Raw genomic sequence first — 15,744 nt, forward strand, 5'->3', positions numbered from 1 at the left:
ACATGACTGTAATATATATATATATATATATATATATATATATATATATATATATATATATATATATATATATATATATATATATATATATATATATATATATATATATATATATATATATATATATATATATATATATATATATATATATATATATATATATATATATATATATATATATATATATATATATATATATATATATATATATATATATATATATATATATATATATATATATATATATATTTTTTTTTTTTTTTAAGTTTTTCCCTCCAAACCATACTGTTGATAAAATCTTCCCTAAGTTTTATATGGCAGTAAAATGCAAAGAGTATGAAGGTACACATTGTGGATGGACTGGGATGATTTTAAATGCCCCAACCCAATATAACTGAGGAATACATCTAAAGGCATTATAAACCTTTCTACTTGCACTTGCATGGTGCCTATAGTAGAGTAAATCCTCACATTCCTTCTTGTCATTTCTGTTTGTGATGAAACATGAGGGACGGGACATGACCATACAGAGGTTAATGTATGACCTCTGGCTGTAGTCTGAGAACTGACACTTCCTGTAAAGAAACTACACATGCCACAGCCCCTGGGTATCTCGGTCGAGTGCACTGCAGGTGAAAGCTGCATAGTAATTGGATCTGAAAAAGTCACAATCATTGGAGCAATAAAGGAACAAGATGAGTTTTTAGTACTCCCACATTTCCCACAGAACAAGAAGCAGTCTGTACCTTTAGGAAATGGGGACAAGCTATGAATCAATACCTGGACATAGGGTAAATGATCAACCATAGCACTATAAACCGCAGCCACAAGTGAGCCCATCATTACAGGGCAAGGCAAACAAACGACACAGGAAATATAACTACACAACTACCTGGTTAAAAACAACAATTAAAAAAAAAGTGTACAATTAAGGGGGGATATAAATCAACATGTACAAATATATAAGGGGTCCATATAGTGAACTTGGTGTTGAGTTATTCGCTTTACGGTCAACACTGAGGACAAGGGGGCACTCTTTACGTCTAGAGGAAAGGAGATTTCACCTCCAAATACGGAAAGGTTTCTTCACAGTAAGAGCTGTGAAAATGTGGAACAGACTCCATGCAGAGGTGGTTCTGGCAAGCTCAGTAAAGTGCTTTAAGAAAGGCCTGGATACTTTCGTAAACATACAGAATATAACTGGGTACTAACATTTATAGGTAAAGTTGATCTGGGGAATATCAGATTACCTCTCGGGGGATCAGGAAATCATTTTTTCCCTTGCTGTAGCAAATTGGATCATGCTTTGCTGGGTTTTTTTTGCCTTCCTCTGGACCAACTGTGGGTATAGAATTGGGTATATGTGATTGTATGATATTATTATTATTTTATTTCTTATGGTTAAACTTGATTGACTTGTGTCTTTTTTTAACCTGACTAACTATGTAACTACTATGTAACTATGTAATGCCTTTAATTTCTGATATGATTGGCATGTGATCAAGAACCAGATTATGCCATAAGAGATTTGGGGATTTCACCAAAGCATTGGTGGGGAAGAGTGTGCCAGTTACCCAAGGTACCTACCTAGGGCAAGGCATCAGATATGTACCTACATTTCTAGGAGCATCATGGGGAATTAGACGGGACCTATGGGGATATGGTAAAGGTTACTTGAAGTTTGAGGCAAACATTGTCTTGAGATGATCAATGTCCCCTGTTCACATACACAAACTGGGCAGGAAGGATGTACTTGAGTGGAGCTACCGTACTCCAAAGTGATTTGCAAGGGATTTGAGAGTAGCCCCTAAAAGTGAGGTTAGTCGCCATAAAGAGATGCAAAAATGTAAGGCAGATAACAGTTTTCCCACTTTCTAGGTGAAAACAGCAAATCATTTTAAATAAAAGTAGAAGTAAAAGCTAAAATAACATGAACATTTGTTAGAAGCCAAATATGTTTCTGAAATGGCAGACACGTGTGGCCAACTCTTCACTGCCATGTTTCTCATGCCATAGATCTCAACAATCACCAGTTACCCAAACAGACTGAAGTCCTGCCTTAGTAAATGGGTCCAAATTTCAAAGCATGTACAGTGAAAGCATTAATTATTTTTTCCAATGTGAATGTTCCTTACAAATTCCATGTGATCATTATGCTTGATTGTAGCTAGTGATATTTAGGTCAGATGCTGTTCATAAAAGCCTAAAGCAGCCCATAGATGATTAAGCGGGTTGATTGAAAGAACAGACCCGAATTGCCCATCAAGGTGGATGGGGGGGGGGGGATCATTCCTGCTGAGCTTTACTCAGAATACACTGAATAGCATTTATTCAACAGGCTAGCTGTACAGAAGTCGATCTATAGATCGATATCTCTACAACCACTTCTGGATCAAAATTCAGCTGGGCTCATCAGGTATCAGTGAAATTCAATTCATCTATGGGGAATTAGTTGAACAGATCTACAGATTGGACTTCTGTACAACTACGCTTTTGGATTTTCCTGGCATGATCGGCAATAGTTGGCTGCGCTGATCAGTGTATTCTAACGGCGGAGAACTTCAAAATGTGTGCATGCAGGAACCAAGTACATTTTGTTTTGCTCAACAAGCTGGCTGAACGAGAAAAAATACTCATCAAGGGCTACCTAACTCACCTGAGCAGAGAATGTAGACTTACCATCCACTCCAATATCACTGAACTCTGACCTCTAGTATATACTACTGCTTGGCCAGTGAGGGGGTTTAGTGAACAGAAAACTCACAAATGCGGTCCACATCTCACAACACAACTTATAAATAACAAAACTGGTTCATCAAAAGAATATTTTTAGCTTACTGGTAAAAAAAGAGAAATATATATATAATAGCCATCCGTTTTCCCCAAAAAATAAGCCCTACCCAGAAAATAAGCCCTAGCTGGGAAGGTTTGTGTTGTGTGGTCTAGACTGTGTATGTTTCTGTGGTGAATACGTTTGTTGTGGTGCCGCTCAGCTGATCCCCCGCTGTTTTCCTCCTCTTCCGCCAGCTGTCAGCGGGGGATCTCAGGCCCCCCTCCCTCTGCAGAGCTCAGAGCGGGAAAAGACTGATCACGCGGGTCATGGAAGTGCCTAGAGGCGCTCAGCTGATCCCCTGCTGCTCTCCTTCTGTCAGCTGGGGATCCCAGGCCCCCCTCCCTCTGCAGTGCTCGGAGCATGGAAGACCAATCAGGTGGGTCACGGAAACGCAGAGGAAGGCACTGTAGGAAGGTATGGTACACACTTTACATTGTATAGGGCTGTAATACAGTGCATTTTATGAGTTGACAGCCACTTTTAACTCCGTTCCACTGGGGATTTCCGACAGGCAGGGAGAAGGATGGGGAGAGAAGACAGCACATGACAAGCCCTACCCTGAAAATAAGCCCTACTGGGTCTTTTGTTGAAAAAAATTCATAGAAGACCCGGGCTTATTTTCAGGGAAACATGGTAGATAGATAGATAGATAGATAGATAGAGATAGATAATTTACATACCACGGACAACTGACTCCATGTTGACCTCAGGGGTCTATACTGTACAATGATCCGATCTTCTTTTGGCTCTTTGGATTCAGCATCCTCATCTGAGTCATTATCCAGGGCTTTCTCTTTGTAGTTCTGGTATAAGACTGCATTTTCTGAAAGTAATGTAGATTTTATTTTACTAAAACAAGTCAAGAAAAACAATATAAATCACATTAAAAACAAATCAGCTCATCCCTGAACAAAGGAAAAGTCAGAAAATAAAATAAAAATGCCATCCCATGTGTTTTACAAGTTAAACATACATTTCAGCATAGCATATACATCATGGAAACTATAGGCCCAATGTCAAGTTAAAAATAGGAATGTTTGTATACACCGATATGCGCACAGAGACATTGTATTATAAATGGATAATTCTATGGCATGCTGGGGGCAGATGAAAAATGAGAGGGAGGAATCGCGGTTAAAAATAGATGTGCTTCCTGTCAATACCGAACGCATGCAATAGAACACTGAACGAGTGTCGCTACTGCCCATGTACTTTTGGGAAGCTTCTTTGACAACGGATATTTAACAGTAAAAATGGCAAACACTTCAAACTTTGGAAGCAGAAGCAATGGAGACATCCAAAGATAGTTTATTTTTCTAGCAGAGCCTACTAATTTATCCGCAGTTGTCCAAGTGCATCAAAACTTATAACTGAACCAGTAAGGTTCCCAAAAATAAAGAACTCCAGGTTTAAAGCAAACATGTGAAAATGCATTGCACCCCTCACATTTTTTAAAATATATTATATTGTTTTATGTGACAACACTGAAGAAATGACACCTTGCTACAATGTAAAGTAGTGAGTGTACAGCTTGTATAACAGTGTAAATTTGCTGCCCCCTCAATATAACTCAACACACAACCGCTGGCAAAATGTGAGTACACCCCTAAGTGAAAATGTCCAAATTGGGCCCAAAGTGTCAATATTTTGTGAGGCCAACATTATTTTCCAGTACTGCCTTAACCCTCTTGGGCATGGAGTTCACCAGAAATTCACAGGTTGCCACTGGAGTCTCTTTCACTCCTCCATGACGACATCACGGAGCTGGTGGATGTTAGAGACCTTGCACTCCTCTACTTTCCGTTCAAGTATGCCCCACATGTTCAATAGGGGTTAGGTCATGGGTACTCAACCCATGGCCCTCCAGCTGTTGTGGAACTAAAAGTCCCATAAGGCATTGCAAGCTGCTGACAGTTACAAGCATGCCTCCCAAAGGTTTGATGGGACTTGTAGTTACACAACAGCTGGAGGGCCACGGGTTGAGCACCCATGGTTTAGGTCATGCTTGACTATAGGCAAGATACACTTGTCTTTGTACTCCTCACCTGGTTGTTGACACATGCATGACACCATCTGAACCAAAATTAGTTTTATCTTGGTCTCATCAGACCACATTGCATGGCTCCAGTAATCTATGTACTTGGTCTGCTTGTCTTCAACAAACTGTTTGCAGGCTTTCTTGTGCATCATCCTTAGAAGAGGCTTTCTTCTGGGATGACAGTCATGCAGACCAATTTGATGCAGTGTGCGGCGCATGGTCGGAGCACCGACAGGCTGCCCCCCCCCCCCCTTAAGCCTCTGCAGCAATGCTGGCAGCACGCATATATCCATTTCTCAAAGACAACCTCTGGAAATGATGCTGAGCATGTGCACTCAACTTCTTTGGCCGACCATGGCGAGGCCTGTTCCAAGTGGAACCTGTCCTGTTAAACCGCTGTAAGGTCTTGGCACTATACTGCAGCTCAGTTTCAGGGTCTAGGCAATCTTCTTATAGCCTAGGCCAGGGATATGACCTCCAGCTGTTCCAAAACTACAAATCCCATCATGCCTCTGCCTTTGGGTGTCATGCTTGTTGCTGTCAGAGTCTTGCTATGCCTCATGGGACATGTAGTTCTGCAACAGCTGGAGGTCCGCTAATTGCTTATCCCTGGCCTAGGCCATCTTCATGTAGAGCAACAATTATTTTTTTTAGATCCTCAGAGTTCTTTGCCATGAGGTGTCATGTTGAACTTCCAGTGACCAGTATGAGAGAGTGAGAACGATAACACCAAATTTAACACACCTGCTCCCCATTCACACCTGAGACCTTGTATCACTAATGAGTCACATGACACCAGGAGGGGGGTGGCTAACTGTGCCCAATTTGGACATTTTCACTTAGGGGTGTACTTTTGTTGCCAGCGGTTTCGACATTAATGGCTGTGTGTCGAGTTATTTTGAGGGGACAACAAATGTACACTGTTATACAAGCTGTACACTCACTACTTTACATTGTAGCGAAGTGTAATTTCTTCAGTGTTGTCACATGAAAAGATATAATAAAATATTTACAAAAATGTGAGGGGTGTACTCACTTTTGTGAGATACTATATACACACACACACACACACACACACACACACTTGACTCGTTGAGAACCCTTCACTGGCTGCCAGTAAAAGACAGAATTGCATTTAAAGCACTCTGCCTGACACATAAGTGCATCCATGGGAAGGCTCCGCAATATCTTTGCGACAAGATAGAACCTCACAATTCGAATCGCGTTCTGCGATCCACCGACCAAAATCTGGTCAGGGTACCAAAAACCAAATACAAGTCCAAAGGAGAAAGAAGGTTTGCTTTTCAGGGTCCTAGACTATGGAACGCTTTACCAACCAGCATTCGGTTGGAGGAAAACCACCTGACTTTCAGAAGACGGATCAAAACTCTGCTCTTTTGATGTCATGAGACACGAACAACTAGCGCCCAGAAGCGATTCAGTTCGCATGCACCGCGCTTTATAAGTTTTTCATTCATTCATTCATTCACACACACACACACACACACACACACATACATATTCCGTGTTTTTTTTTTTTATTGTTTGTTTGTTCTTTGTTTAACACGCATACATCTTGGAGTAGCAAATGTGACATTTACTTATGATGAATTTAGAGCTGAAAAAACATGCTGTGATAGCCGATGCAGAAGCAAGCCTTGAATTTGCAGACTGTAGCAGCACATTTTGTTAAGTATTGCTGTCACACCGTATTAAGCTGTACTTTAAACTATGGGCAAACGTCCAATATAAAGACACCATGCAGCCATAGCAGTGTTTGTATATGAGCCATTCATGTCCTAGCAACCGGCTCGGAGCTCTGTGAAATGCTCCATAATTGGTGCTACCCAATGTTTTAGGTTAAGGCATGCTTGTCTTCTCCATTGAGGTGGTACATCTTTATGTGTGGAAGCCCAGTATAACCCATGATGCAACTCCAGTAAGGAGCATGACAAATACGTTTTTATATATGGTTTTCTTTTTTTATATATGGTTTTCTTTTTGCACGTGAGCTATTCTCAGAGCTTAAATACTAGAAGAAAAAAAACACATATACATTATATATATGAGAAAATTATTACAGTTATTGGGATATGCATTTTGGCCAATACATGTAAATTACTTTGTAAGCTACTAAAAGCAATTCCACACTGCAGCAGTGTGGGTGTTCCTGCGGTTTTCATGCCTGTTACCCGTTGTTTCCCCATAGATCTTCTACTATGTTCTGTGTTTTAAGCACGTTTTCTGAAAGTGCACCAAAGATTCAGCATGCAGGATTTTTGGTGTGCTTTCAGAAAACGCACCCAAACATGAAACAAAATAGAAAGTCTATGGGAAACCTGCAGGTACACCTAGGCTGCGGCTAAACAGCACGTTAGCAGTGTGAAATGGCCCTTAAAGTGGTTGTAAACTTGTTTTTATAAGTTTTACCTACAGGTAAGCCTATAATAAGGCTTACCTGTAGGTATTAAGAATATCTCCTAAACCTGTATGGTTTAGGAGATATTCCCCCCGCAATGCGCCGCTGATTGCAGCGGCGCATGCGCAGCGGTGATCCTCGGCTAAAGGACCGGCAGCCGCCGGACCTTGCCGAATTGAAATCTCCCGCGCACATGCGCGGGAGTGACGTCATCGCCGCTCCAGCCAATCACAGCGCTGGAGCGGCGATACCCGGAAGACACGCCGAGTCAAGATGATATCTCGCTCGGCGTGGACCAGGTAAGTTCCTTACACCTCGTTTTGAGGTAAGTATTTCATAATGAGCTAATATGCGGTGCATACTAGCTCATTATGGCTTTTACTTTTCAGGTGAACAAAAAAAAAAAAAAATTTGCGGGTTTACAACCACTTTAACAGTGAGAAAATTCACCAATTATACTAAAGTAAGAAAGCTCATTAATTTACCCTAGACTGAGACCTGTGTATTTCCAAGAATCCAGCCTTCTGTGCCGTATCTCACAGGTGTAGTAGTGCACTTACTGGAGCTAAAGGTTGCTGCTTTACCTTCTGCATCCCAAATCACATCCAAGCATCCAAGGCAGATTTGTGACTTTAAGTATCTCTTTAGTTAAAGTGGATGTAAACCCAAAAATGTATCATAATATGAGGTGATCCACAGTATAAAAAGTGTGAAATCCACCCCTCCCCCACATAACACATCCTGGTAATATACAATGAACTGTGAATCACCTCATATTATGATAAACATAACATATGATAAACATGTCCAAGCTAGATATGTAAATAACCTGTCACTCAAAGCAAGGAGAGACAAAAAAGAGATTTTTAATACAGCTTACCTGTAAAATCTTTTTCTTGGAGTACATCACGGGACACAGAGCGGCATTCATTACTATATGGGTTATATGGAGTACCTTCAGGTGTAGACACTGGCAATCTCAAACAGGAAATGCCCCTCCCTATATAACCCCCTCCCATAGGAGGAGTACCTCAGTTTTGTAGCAAGCAGTATGCCTCCCAAAATGGTCCTCAAAAAAGAGGGGTGGGAGCTCTGTGTCCCGTGATGTACTCCAAGAAAAAGATTTTACAGGTAAGCTGTATTAAAAATCTCTTTTTCTTTATCGTACATCACGGGACACAGAGCGGCATTCATTACTATATGGGATGTCCCAAAGCAATGCTTACAATGAGGGGAGGGAGAACATCTCCAAGACAAAAGGATTTAATTTAGAGATATACTCAAATCATAATAAATCCAACTTAGTTGAGAAAAATAAAATTTTTAAATTTAACTCGAACAAGAGGAGCCCCCGGAATCCGAGGGTCTCAAACTGCAGCCTGCAGCACTGCCTGCCCGAAGGCAGTATCAGTATTCCTTCTTACGTCCAACTTGTAGAATTTTGTAAACGTGTGGACAGAAGACCAGGTTGCCGCCTTGCAAACTTGAGCCATAGAGATCTGGTGGTGTGCTGCCCAGGAGGCGCCCATGGCTCTAGTAGAATGAGCCTTTAATGATACTGGAGGAGGCAACCCTTTCAAGCCGTAGGCCTGAGTGATTAATTGCTTAATCCACCTAGAAATGGTGGACTTTGCAGCTGCCTGCCCCTTCTTGGGCCCATCCGGTAGAATGAACAGCACATCTGTCTTCCGGATCTTCTTTGTAGCTTTAAGATAGGCCTTCATGGCCCTGACAATATCCAAGGTATGCAGCAACCCTTCCTTTCTGGAAGTAGGTTTAGGGAAGAAGGATGGTAATACCAAATCCTGGTTCAAATGAAAACTGGATATGACCTTCGGAAGGAAGGAAGGATGAGGGCGGAGAACGACCCTGTCCTTATGAAAAACAAGATATGGTTCCTTACAGGATAAGGCTGCCAGCTCCGAAACTCTTCTTGCGGAAACTATGGCAACCAAAAATACTAACTTCCTTGTCAGTAGAACCAAAGGAATATCAGCCAACGGCTCAAACGGTTGTTTCTGTAAACTTGACAGAACAAGATTTAAATCCCACGGACAAAGCGGGGATTTAACTGGAGGTCTAATACGTAAGACCCCTTGAAGGAAGGTCTTAACCAGCGAGTGGGTGGCCAGCGGCCGCTGAAACCACACTGACAGAGCAGAAATCTGTCCTTTGATTGTGCTTAATGCCAATCCTTTATCCACTCCTAGCTGGAGAAAACTTAATACTCTATCGATGGTAAATTTGCGAGAAAGCCATCGCTTGGACTCACACCAGCCTACATAGGCCTTCCAGACCCTGTAATAAATCACCCTAGAGACCGGTTTCCTGGCTCTGATTAGGGTAGAGATTACTTTCTGAGACAGACCTCTACCCCTGAGAATCAGGGATTCAGCTTCCAGGCCGTCAAATTTAGATGCCGTAAGGCAGGGTGGAGGATCGGACCTTGCGATAGCAGGTCTGGCCGTAGAGGAAGAGTCCAAGGGTCTCCCACTACCATCCTTAAGATTAGTGAGTACCATGCCCTTCTGGGCCATGCTGGAGCTACCAGGATGACTGGTATGTGCTCCACCCGGATCCTGCGCAGCAGGCGGGGTAGTAACTGGAGCGGGGGAAACGCATAAAGAAGTTTGAACTGATGCCAAGGGCAAACCAACGCATCGGTTCCGCAGGCCATCGGATCCCTTGAGCGGGACATGAACCTGTCTAGTTTCTTGTTGAGTCTCGATGCCATGATATCCACGTCCGGCACTCCCCATCTTTGGCAGAGTGCTTGAAAGACTAGTGGATGCAGAGACCATTCCCCCGGCCATAGAGTCTGGCGGCTTAAGAAGTCCGCCTGAAAGTTGTCCACTCCTGGAATGAATATTGCCGATATGCAGGGCACATGAGCCTCTGCCCATAGAAGAATCAAGCTCACCTCTCTCTGAGCGGCTTGACTCCTGGTTCCCCCTTGGTGATTTATGTGTGCCACGGCCGTGGCATTGTCTGATTGAATTCTCACCGGGAACCCCTGCAATTTTGACGTCCAAGCCCTGAGGGCTAGTCGAGCAGCTCTGAGCTCCAAGATGTTGATGGGCAACTGCTTCTCTGGCTTTGCCCAAGTACCTTGGCGAGTGCAACCATCCAAAATTGCTCCCCAGCCCGTCAGGCTGGCGTCTGTGGTCACTATCTTCCAAGCCACTGGGCTGAAAGACCTCCCCTTCAGTAGATTCTGAGGGTCTAACCACCAACACAGACTTTGTCGGACTCTTGATGAGAGCGGCAACGGGATATCCAAGGCCTGTGGCCTTCTGCTCCATGCTGACAGGATGGCTGCCTGTAGGATGCGAGTGTGGCTCTGGGCGTATGGTACCGCCTCGAATGTGGCCACCATCTTGCCTAGTAACCTCATACATAGGCGAATAGTCGGTTCTTTCTTGCTTAGAACCAGTAGGATTAATTCCTTGATGGCTTTTACCTTCCTCAGAGGTAGGAACACTCCTTGTTGTTCTGTGTCTAATCTCATGCCGAGATATTCCAACTGCTTTGTGGGCTGGAAAGCTGACTTTTCTCGATTTAGGACCCAGCCGAACCTCTCGAGGTATTGGACCGTGAGGGCCACTGCTCGCTCCAAGCCGGGAGACGAGTGATCTATGACTAGGAGGTCGTCCAGGTATGCTAGGATCGTGACCCCTTGGATCCTTAGTTTGGCTAGGATTGGAGCTAGGACCTTCGTGAACACCCGGGGGGCCGTAGCCAACCCGAAGGGAAGCGCCACGAATTGGAAGTGACGCGAAGCCACCATGAAGCGTAGATATCTTTGATGTGGCTGATAAATTGGAACATGAAGGTAGGCATCCTTTATGTCTATGGACGCCATGAAGTCGTCCTTCTGGAGTGTGGCAGCTGCTGACCGCACGGATTCCATCCGAAATGAGCGGATCTTTAGATATGCATTTACCATCTTTAGGTCCAAAATTGGCCTGACATCTCCATTGGATTTTGGGATGATGAATAGGTTGGAGTAGAAACCCAGCCCCTGTTCCAGGACTGGTACCTCTACTATTACTTCCTGGGAAAGTAGATGATCTAATGCCGATCTTAATGCGGCTCCCTTTTCCGGATCGTTTGGAATCCTCGACTTCTGGAAATGAGGAGGAGGAAACCTTAGGAAATCTAATTTGTAGCCTGTGGCCACGGAAGACCGTACCCACTCGTCGGGAATGCTGGCTTCCCAAATCTCTGAAAAGAGTCGCAGCCTTCCCCCCACCTTCGTGGGTGGGGGCGCCCCTTCATAAGGTTGGCTTGGGGGCTGGTTTTGCTGGTTTGCGAAACCACTGCCTTTTGCCTCTAACAGCCTGTCCTTGTGATCTGCTGTTGAAGCCGAAGTTTGCTTTTGCAGGAGGCCGTCGATACTGCTTGGCATTAGAGGGCCCCTGCCCAGGGGAATACTGTCGTTTAAACGCAGGTCCCTGAACCTTCTTCTTAGTTGGCAAGAGAGTACTCTTGCCGTTTGAAATGGTCTGAATGTATTTATCTAGGTCTTCTCCGAAGAGTCGTCCTCCATGGAAGGGGAACCCTATCAGGAGCTTCTTGCATGGGGGCTCAGCCTCCCAGCTTTTTAACCATAAGAGTCTTCTCATATGGATAAGGGATAACGATAAACGTGACGCTTGCTGGATAGAATCCTTGATTGCGTCTACCGTAAAACATATGGCCTTAGGGACATCCGAAAATTTTTCTGCCTGCTGGGCCGGAATAAGTTTAAGCATCTGCTTAAATTGATCCGATAATGCTTGAGCGACCCCAATCGCAGCCACAGCTGGCTGTACTACTGCCCCTGCAGTAGTGAAGGAGTTCTTAAGTAGTGCTTCCAAGCGCTTATCAACTGGATCCTTGAACACCTGTATGTTTTCTACAGGGCATGTTAACGATCTGTTAACACATGAGATGGCTGCGTCCACTGCAGGAGTAGCCCATCTTTTGGAAAAATTTTCTTCCATAGGATATAGGACAGAGAACCTTTTAGGTGGTAAGAAGATCTTATCTGGCTTGTTCCAATCTTGGAACAAAATTCCCTCTAATAGAGGATGGATCGGAAACACAGCATTGCTTTGAGGCGCCCTCAGTGAGCCCAAAGCTGAAACCGTTGATACCTGGAGATCTGGTACTGGCAAGTTGAATGTCCTATGGACCAAGTCCGACAATCCTTGAATCCACCAGCTCTCCCTCAGGGAGACTGCCCCAGACTCCTCTGTATCCGGGTCTTCGATCCCTGAACCTACTTGGTCCGTGTCCAAGAGGTCGTCCAATTCCCCTGAGGAAAGGACCTCCTCTTCTGAGGGTCCGCGCTCGGGCGACGGAGATCTATTCCGCTTACTGCCCCGCATAGCTGCGGATATCATTTTTCCCATGCTTTTCTGCATCTCTTTTAAAGAGGTGAGTAATACCTCCTCCGTGACCATCTTAGGGTTGGACTGACCCGCGTCAGCTCCAGCCCCAGATCCCGATGGCCCCAAGGCTCCCTGTAGGGAAAACAGCGGCATACCATGGTACAATACCGAGGAACACCTGCTACCTATTGGTATTTGGAACTATAAAAGTTAATTGTCCAAACACCTGTTTGGGGGATAAAAAAATGCTTCCTCTCCCCTAGATGACTTTTTTTTTTTTTTTTTTTCGTTTTTGTTTCAAATCCAGGAAAGAAAAAACATTCTGTCCCCCTGAGTAGTATTGCAAAGAAAAACTATGAGATGGAAAAGAAACAGCCTATTTCTAGGCTTGACAAAACAGTCCTCTGAAGACTGCAATATCCTTTCTGGCCACTGTGTGTCCTCGGCGCCCCGTGCTGCCGCTCTGGTCTTTCTCCTCAGTTCCAAAGTATTGATGGAACAAACAAGGAAGGGCCGCCCCTTCCTTTAAGCCACTGACCCGCCCTTCCCCCCCAGCAACCTCAAACAGGAAATGCCCCTCCCGACAGGGGGAGGGGGGGGGGGATTTTGGGAGGAAGGGACCTCTCTGTTCCAGCAAACTGCAGCCTGCAGCCTGGAACCATGAGGAGGTCAGCGTTTTGCCTGCTTGCAGGCTCTGAGGAGGAAGACTGAATGGAGCATCGCCTGGAGGCCTGCAGGTAAGCAAAGCTCTCTGACACACACATATATTTTTATATAACACAGGCCCCACTCAATGCTTTTCCAACACTACAAGGGAGGTCACATCTTATGGGGAATAATACATAGAGAGCCATCCTATCTTTATGATATGTGACTAGTTTGCCAGATGCAGTGCATAACTTTAGGCATGTCCCCTGTGACCCCCCAGAAAAAAACCTGCTAAGAACCAAGTTCCGCAAGTTTTCCCCTCACTTACCTGCTCCATGCCGCAGGACTTTGCCAAGCAAGAGGCCCAATCTTCCCCCATCTCCGTGGGGATGTCTAGACCTTCAGGCCCTGGGTTCCTATGAAGGATCCACTGTCCTGGGCCCATATAGCACCCTGGCAACAGAAAACTTTAGGTACCCAAAGGTTTCTAAGTTCTGGGCCCAGGGTCCAGCTCTCTAAAAAGAAAAGCATTATGGGCTATACCCCAAGGGTTTGGGGTCCGGTTACTGACCACTTTAGCGCTGAGGCTTTTTTGGACAGAACCGGTAGCTCACCTAATCCCAAGGATGCGGAGGCAAGCTAAACCATGACTAACACCTAAGACACTGGCGTAAAAACTGAGGTACTCCTCCTATGGGAGGGGGTTATATAGGGAGGGGCATTTCCTGTTTGAGATTGCCAGTGTCTACACCTGAAGGTACTCCATATAACCCATATAGTAATGAATGCCGCTCTGTGTCCCGTGATGTACGATAAAGAAAGGACTTTTTATTTAGACAGGGTTTTATCTGGAAGTCTGTTAATTTTCACGGAAAAATAAAAGAGGATTGCTCAGAGCTGGATTAACTCTGTGTGGCAAGACTGGGCACAGATGATAGGAAATCTTATACTCTACATTGTGACATTAAAAAAAAAAATGGGGTTTACATCCACTTTAAGGATTATTAATATTATTAACAAGTGAGAGGCAGAACTTGGTTGACCACAGTATGTGTTCCAGCATCACTAGAAGCTACCAGAACCATTAGAAGTGGGGTGGAGCGGTGCACTACAGCAATGCCTGCATGAAAACGTTAAATATATTTGCCACTTAGGGTCAATGAAGGTGAAGTTTGGCAAGGTAAATCAGGCCATTATTTTCAGGGGCTCAGTGTCTGCCGGGTGATTTTGCAAGCATAAGGATCACAATATAGCAATACAATTAATGAAATGAAAAAAGAAGAGCAGTGCCCAAGGAGGAGATGGTAAACCATGGGTTGTAGACTGCAGCAAAACACCACTAAAGAAGGGAAGGAATGTTTTCGCTGGCCTCAAGTAACTGTTCCAATGCATTACCTCACACTAGTATGTAGAGAACGTAGGAACTGTAAACATTTTTGTTCCTCTCTATGAAATACGGTCAATTAAAACAGAAAGATGTTGTAATGCCTACTGTCTTTCTCAGTACCCCTGATTTGCAATGCCTGCACTGTGACAGTATGTAGGCATCCTTGCAGTCCTGTCCCCCCACAATATTCACACACCAAGATAGAAGGTGGCTTAGATTTGAGGAAGGCACCTAGTCTTCTGGGAGAACTGAAGGAAAGGAGGGAGGAAAAGGGAAAATGTGCGCAGTGTGGATTTTGTTTCCTATGGTAGGGTGGGGTAAGTGGGTCGATTTTTGCTAGGGGGGGTGGGGAGAGAGATGATAGAGGTGGGAAATTTCTTCTCTGGGGAGAGGGTTTTCCTTGGGAGGTGGAGAATATTTTGCTTGGGGGCGTTGCCTGTTAGCACTACGTGCTGTGTGCTAAATACTACTAAACTCTGCATTCTGTATGCTGGGAATACAGCAGTCAGGAGTACACAAACCACAACATACACCTGATCCCTGTACGCTGTACATTATATCTTTCTGCACTCTGTGAGCTGCCTGCTTAGCATTACGGACTTCAGCAGTCTGAGTATAAGAATATTCTGACCCCTGCACTCTGCGTGTTACGGGACCCCTGCACTCTTTGCGCGTTACGGGGGCCCTGTCCCCTGCACTCTTTGTGCGTTATGGGGGCCCTGTCCCCTGCACTCTTTGCGCGTTACGGGGGCCCTGTCCCCTGCACGTTACGGGACCCCTGTAATCTCTGCATTACATACTCCTTACATTACATACTCCTGGGGCCAGATTCACAAATGAGATACGATGGCGTTTCTCCTGATACGCCGTTGTATCTCTGTTTCTATCTATGCGACTGATTCATAGAATCAGTTACGCATAGATATCCCTAAGATCCGACAGGTGTAATTGTTTTACACTGTCGGATCTTAGGATGCAGTACCGCGGGGGCCGCTGGGTGGAGTTTGCTTCGTAAACCAGAGTCGGGTATGCAAATTAGGAGTT

At 44.4% G+C, this 15,744-nt stretch overlaps 1 protein-coding gene across 1 annotated transcript in view; it reads right to left on the reverse strand.

Annotated features, from left to right (window-relative positions):
* The window catches only part of ARHGEF26 (Rho guanine nucleotide exchange factor 26), a 229,365-nt gene that overhangs the window by 182,452 nt on the left and 31,169 nt on the right, over positions 1 to 15,744 (reverse strand). The window contains 1 exon segment of the mRNA XM_040349186.1: positions 3,514 to 3,656. Coding sequence (XP_040205120.1) covers positions 3,514 to 3,656 — 143 coding nt within the window.

Source organism: Rana temporaria, chromosome 4 (genome assembly GCF_905171775.1).
Source record: "Rana temporaria chromosome 4, aRanTem1.1, whole genome shotgun sequence".
Lineage (NCBI taxonomy): Eukaryota > Metazoa > Chordata > Amphibia > Anura > Ranidae > Rana > Rana temporaria.